Here is a 6,688-nt window from a genome sequence, read left to right on the forward strand (position 1 = left end):
TGAGGCAGGAATTGCCTTGGGATCATGGGGTCAGCACCACTCTGTCATGGAGCGTGGGCTGGAGTGCATGGGAACAGAGCACATGGGGCAAGGCAGCTTAGCCCCACAGGGGCTCCTGCCTCCAAGACTTGGGTTCTGTGATGGCCAGAGCTGGCAGAGGTTAGGACAGCCCCGTGACTGGGTAGGGAACCTGCCTCTGGCAGCTACTGTGACATGGAGACCATGGGCTTTATGGCCCTTTATAAATCCCTGGTGCATCCATACCTTGAATGCTGTGCCCAGTTCTGGTCCCCAAACCTCACAAAGGATAGAGAAGGTACAGAGAAGGGCAACAAGGATGATTAGTGGCATGGAGGAGCTTTCATATGAGGAGAAACTAAAGAGGCTAGGCCTATTCAGTTTAGAAAAGAGACACTTGAGGGAGGACATAAGAGTTTACAAAATACTAAATGGCAAAGAGAAACTAACTAGGGATGTATTATTTACTGTCTTACAAGACAAGAACTAGGGGTCACAAAATTAAACCAGTAGGCAGCAAGTTTAAAACTAACAAAAGGAATTTCTTTTTCACATAGTGTGCAATTAAAGTGTGGAGCTCCTTGCCATCAGATGTTGTGGAAGCAGACCGCTTAGCCAGATTCAAAAAAGGGATTGGACACATTCTTGGAGGAAAGGTGCATCAGTAGCTGTTGAGCCACAGGAGTTAGGGGCACAACCTCTGAATCAGACCTTCCTAGATCTTAAATGCTGGAGGCAGCAAGTGAGAGAGGAACGGTGGGAAAAACACTGGTCATATCCTTTTCACTCTCCCTTTCAGCATCCGCTCTCTGCCCCTGTGTGACACAGGAGACTGGGCAAGATGGACCTATGGGCTGACCCAGTAAATGGCAATTCTTATGTTCTTACGGATTGCAGACCAGCTGCCTGTGGGGTTCTGTGCATAAGGGACAGAGTAGAGGCTGGGCATTGGTGCTCCCTGCAGCACCTCTGATCCTATCAGGTGGGTGGAGTGAACTGGATCACACCCCATGCCTATCTGCAGCCCTCCCAGTGGCACCCTGGGAGCTCTGTGGGGAGCTGCCTGCATGAGCTGAGTTGCTACCACTGTTGCAGCTACCTCCCCCAATCGGCAGACAGCCGGCTCTATGCTGGATGGCAAGCCATTCTGCTAATGCAGGCGATCAATCCATTATGGGCATAGCCTCTGCCTGAGTTCCAGCTGCTGCTTTCAGGGTTGGTGAGGGGGCATTGTGGGTAGGTTGGGAGGGGGCAAGGGGGATGAGACTGGACTCTACGCAGCTCTGGAAGTGGCTCAGCATAGCTGATGAGGCCCCGTCTGCTTTTAAGACATCAATATTTTGCAGTAATGTGCATTCCAGACGCTACAGACAGGCTGTGGCTCTCCTTGGAGACACAAATTAATAGCAACAGGGCCATTAGCCCGTCACTTGGAATCAGTGCCTGTGGCATTATCTTCCTGCGCAGCCTCAGATGGCGCTGAGCCCTTGTGGCTTGAGGAAATGGGCCTTAGTGCGGCTAATGGGATTTTCACAGAGTTCATAGAAGGAGCAGGGTGGTGGTGGGGGGAGCTGCTTTTTGGGTCAGATTGAGGCCCACGGAGAGAGAGAGAGCTCCCTGGCCTGCCTGCAAGTCTGGCTGAGTGAGTCACGAGGTGCATAGCCCCTTGCTCTGGCAGTCTGGAAATGAGCCATAGAGATAAGAGCTCCCTGGAAAGCCCAGAGAGAGAGAGAGGACTGCCTACCTCTCAAGTCATCCCTAAGTGCATGCCTTCACACTGCTCCAGGAATGCCCAATGCCACGCACCACCTCTGTGATGGACATCCTCCCTGGCACCTTCCCGGCTCCAATAAGTACCCTGCCTTCCACTGACAGGTGCCCTGCAAGGTCTGTCACTTAGGCTGTGGGCATGAGTGGTAGGAGTCCCCTCCCCTGCCCTCCAGACTGCTGCCAGGGAACTGACCAGGCAGTCATGGGTTAACCAGCCCTTTTTCAGTTCCAGGAACCTAATGTGTCTGTCCCTTCCATTTCAGAGTGCATTAGGACTGTGTCAGAGCAGCATCTGTCTGAGGGCTTTGGAGTGGCTGTTCACTAGGAAGGAAACATGTGATCAGGTGTCCAGGGCTGGTGCAGTAGGGTATATGCAGCTCCTGACAAGCTTGGGTGATGCATGCTCCAGCACCTTTGCCTGTAGCTTTCAGTGGCCACATGGCACTGATGCCATACTGTCCAGCCGTGAACATCAGAGATGCTTGTGTTATTTCCGTCTGCTGTAGCCTCAGCTCCTGGGCCTCTCCTTTGGCACCTGCAGCTCCATGCTGCCTGGTGTTGCATAGTTCACTGATAGCTGGGTTTTAAGATTGTGTGGTCTGTCCTGAAAGCAGTGGGTGTGGCACTGGGAAGAGTTACCAAGGCTTTGGTTTCAGTTGCAATATGGCATGTGGCCTGTAGGCTGCCTGGCACCACATCACTGACATACTAACCTCATGGGAATAGGCAACAGTAGTGGGAAGACATCTTATCTACCACTGTCTTCACTCTAGGCCCTGAACATGAGACCCTTGCATGTCTGCTTATTTCTCTAAAGTGCTTGATGAGAATAATTCCCACACTTTTCTTGCTGGGTGTTGCTTGGTAACATGCCAGAAACTCGAGGGATGAAGTTGCTTTGCTGGAACAGCTGTAGCTGCCCTCAGCTCTGTCAGGGAGTACAGTGCAGTGAAACATCGGGTCCTAGCATGCTCACTTCTCAGACCCATGCCCCATGCCATCCTGGCAGAGTACAGGCACTTGAGCACTGTCCCAGGTGATTGGTACATGTCCCACACAGTTGGTTCTCTGTCTCTGTGAGTGCCCTGGTTGACTGCCTGGGCAGAGGCTAGGTTCAAGTGGTCATGCTGCCCCATGTTGGCCTTGGCAAAGACCAGCCAGAGCGGTGCACATGAGGTCTGAAAGGCATGGCTTGGTCTTCAGTTTCTGGGGGGAGCTGGGTTCATGGTCCGGGGTCTCCTGTGCACATGAGGTCCTGTCACAGCGGAGCTCTGAGGTGCCTGAGGAACAGTGCCAGCCCTTCCCTCTCACAGTGTTAAGTGACCTCTGAGGCCTCTTCCCCTGCAGCTGCCCAGGCTCTCATTGAATGATGCAATTCTTTGGAGGTGCTAGATGAGAGAACCAGTTTAATTGTTCATTCCTAATGCAATATGCCCAGATACCTACAGCCCCATCCTTCCTGGTCATCCCTGCCTATGCCGGCTCTGGCCTTTCCAGCGGGCCAGGAGTCCCTGAAAGGTGCTTGAGGGTGGGTGCTCTCCTTGCCCACTCTTTCTGGTCTCTCAGCAGTGCTCAGGGAAGGCCTACAGTCCCTGCCCCCTTCCTGGGACTTGCAAGGGGATCCCAGGAGAGGGATCCAGGAATAGGGTAAGCTGTTGTTACTACCAGCCCCGGATCTCAGGCCCTGCCTGTCCTTGAGCACCTGCTGGAGTCAGCAGAGCCAGAGTGCTGCTCCTGGAGTGGAAACTAGGCCAAGTTCTGGGGTGGCCAGATTCAAGCAGGCTTTGGGATCAGGGGAAGGGGGCTCTGTACCTTGTGGTGTGGAGAACACCAGGCTTGGGGCTGCGCCTGCTCCTGTACAGGTGCCACCTGTACAACCCTGCCCATTCATTCTCAGTGGACAAGAGAGCATGTGTTGTATTCAGGTGTCAAAGTGCATGTATGCAATTTGCATGGAGTATGATCAGGTGTGTGGGTGGTAAGTCCTCTATGCATGGGGTGCTGGCTGTGTTCTGGGTGACCCCCTGCTCAGATCTAGGTGGTACTTCACAGATGCCACATGCAAACAGTCCAGCCTGTGGATGCAGATGGCAACTGCCCTGAGGCTTGGTAGCACAAAAACAGTCAGGTCCAGGAGGCACTTTCTTTCAGACAGATGGAGGCATCTCCCTCCTGTCCATGGGTCAGGCTCTGCCCTCCTGACAGCAGGTGGTATTGAGGCAGAGGCTGAGGTGGACCCCATCCTTCACTTGGATACAGCCATCTCCTGGTGCACTTGGGGTAGAGCCCTGTGCTGGGCCCAGCCTGTCCTTCCATGCTGCTGTGGGAGTGCCTCATAGCCCACAGTGGGGAACTCCTTGGCCCATTCCTTCCTCTAGTCCTGCAGCCCTCTGGGGTTGCTTGTTGCAGGGAGCATGGCTCTTCTGAGGGTTCAGCTCAACCATGGTTCTGGCCTCCTGCTGTTCATCCATGTTATATGTGAGACCTCAGGATATTCAGTGCCCTGATGTGCCAGGATTTGCACAAATGGCACATCAGGGCATTGAGTCAAGGAGCAAAGTAGCCTGGCATGGCCTGCCCTGCGCACATATACTCCTCATGGCATGCTCAAGGAAGATGTGCTGCTTTGGCTGCAAGGCAGGGGAGATGCTGACTGCAGTTATGGGGGAGGGCACAGGGTGGTACTGGCACACTAACTCTGGCTTTGTCTCTCCCAACAGGAGCAGCCAGGGTTTCATGCACATGAAACTCTCCAGAACCCAGGAGAACAAGTACATCCTGGGCCAGCACAGCCCCCCATTCGACAGCGTCCCTGAGATCATCCACCACTATGCCAGCCGCAAGCTGCCCATCAAGGGCGCTGAGCACATGTCCCTGCTCTACCCAGTGGCCATCCGCACCCTATAGTTCTTCAACTGCAGGGAGACACCCAGGCAGCCTGGCCTGCCAGCAGCTCTTCCCAGGGCACCCAGGAGAGCTGGTATCCTGGCTGGGGAAGGGCTCCGGACCACAGGCCCAAAAACAGGTTCATTGACTAGCTGGGCCAGGCACTGGCATGACTGGACTCCTCTCTCTGAGCATGTGAGTGGGCTCTGTCCCATTCCTGGACTCCACATGCATTAGCAGGGTGCCTGGGGGGCACATCTCATCTGGATGTAGCCAGGAGGATGCGGAGAGCCTGGCCCGTGAGCCTCTGCACTTGCTGCCTGCCTTGCTGTGAAGCTGGTTGGGCTGCTGGGAGGGCTGCCTACAGTAGGAGCTTGGAGGAGTCCCAGGGGACACCCAGGGCCAGGAGGAGAATAGAGCGATAATTTAGTGGTAAGGCAGGTCAGAGACGTTTGTGAGGCACTGATGCCCCTGGCAGTGCTGGCCCTGCCCACCCACAGTGTGAAGGAGCTGTTGTGTATGTAGCCGTCATGTATACCCGGACCCCCACTGACACCCCCTGCCCCTCACTCCCTCCAATGCCCCCATGAACTCCTGACAGTCTTCTCTACAGGAGGAACAAGAGAGCCCTGCTGGGGTGGCAGGGGGCCAGGGAACAGGGCCCTCACTTGCCTGCAGCCCCCAGCATGAGGATGGACACTGGGAGCAGAGCACAGGTCTCTCACCAAGGGGAGATGGCTGGGAGGGGAAGGGGGAGGGGGCACTACAGCGTCGTGTCCATGTGTGCACTGGTCACTCGCTGTCCTCCATTGCCAAATGTACATACTGAATGTCTGTGCTGTGTGCGATGTACCAGCACCCAATAAAACAGTGCAAAGCCTCTATGCTGCCCACCCAATGTGACACGCAGCTGGCACTGGGCCCAGCCCTGCCACACACCCTCTGCCTTCCTACCAGGCCTTTGCTCGTGGGGCTTCACAGAAAGGATCCTGAGGTGCAAGCCGGGCTTGGCTTGGCCAGAGGCTACTTCCCAGCCCCCAGCTGCTACTAACAGGGAGCCCCCCTCAGCAAGGGGAAGGCACACTCCCCTCCCCCCACAGTCCCGTGTGCTGCCTCCACAAGCTGGTTGCTGTGTGGTGGCTGCAGGTCCTGTAATAGCATGAGCCTGTGGCTCCCTCCCTACACTGCCTGCCACCCTTCTCAGAGCCTCCCTCAGTCCCTGCAGTCTCCAGCCCTGGGGTAAAGGTGCTGGGATGGGGCCTGTGCTATGGGGTCAACTTGTGGCTGTGGGTGTCTGATCTGCCGCACCACCCCTGCAGTATCGCTGCTGTCCCAGAAGCCTTGCTACCCCAGAGCTGTGCCTAGGCCTGCCCCCCAGCCCTACCACCTGGGGAAAAGAGGGAGGCTGTGGCTTCTGCCAAGGGCCCGTGTGCCCCGTGCACAGGGCAGCTCCTGGCTGGTGCATCCCAGTGCTCCTCAGCAAGCATGCTGTCCACCCCACTGCAGCTCTGCTACATCAAGCCCGCTTGGGCAGGTCACCTTGGAGAGTGCTCACCCCACGCTGCTCCCCGGATGCTCTCTCCTCTCCCACACACTCTCCGAGTCCCACAAGCTGGAGGCGCCCGTGCAGGAAGGCTGAATTGCAGTGATAAAGCTGTCAGGCAGACGGGCCGCAGTCTGACAGATCCGCTGTCAAAGCAGCAAGACGTGCTCCTCGCTCATCGTGAGCCCAGGCGGCAAAGCAGATGATTGCTTGTGAACACATGCATCCATCCAGCTGCAGGGCAGAGGCAGGGGCCAGGTGAGAGCGCAATCATCACAGGGTGCTTCCACCACCTCCCTGTGAGTCTCCACATAGGACCTGGGCCTAGCAGGGCCTGCACCTTGCCTCCCACACCCCTCCATGCCTGTGATTTCCGCCAGGGGAAACCAAGTGTTTGACTCAGCACCATGCAATGCTCAGGTTAAAGCCCAAGTACTCTCCTGAACCGATGCCTCGCAGTGGCAGGATTAC

General features: G+C 56.0%; 1 protein-coding gene across 3 annotated transcripts in view; it reads left to right on the top strand.

Annotated features, from left to right (window-relative positions):
* The window catches only part of SHF (Src homology 2 domain containing F), a 51,998-nt gene extending 46,442 nt beyond the window's left edge, over positions 1-5,556 (top strand). For 2 of the 3 annotated variants that reach the window (XM_014599919.3, XM_019477853.2), the window contains exon 7: positions 4,509-5,556. In XM_014599919.3, coding sequence (XP_014455405.2) covers positions 4,509-4,695 — 187 coding nt within the window. In that variant the 3' untranslated portion in view covers positions 4,696-5,556. The remainder of the gene's footprint in view (positions 1-4,508) is intronic. The other variant, XR_009455639.1, reaches the window with a different exon arrangement.
* The last annotated feature ends 1,132 nt before the right edge of the window (positions 5,557-6,688 follow it).

Source organism: Alligator mississippiensis, chromosome 11 (assembly GCF_030867095.1).
Source record: "Alligator mississippiensis isolate rAllMis1 chromosome 11, rAllMis1, whole genome shotgun sequence".
Classification (NCBI taxonomy): Eukaryota; Metazoa; Chordata; order Crocodylia; family Alligatoridae; genus Alligator; species Alligator mississippiensis.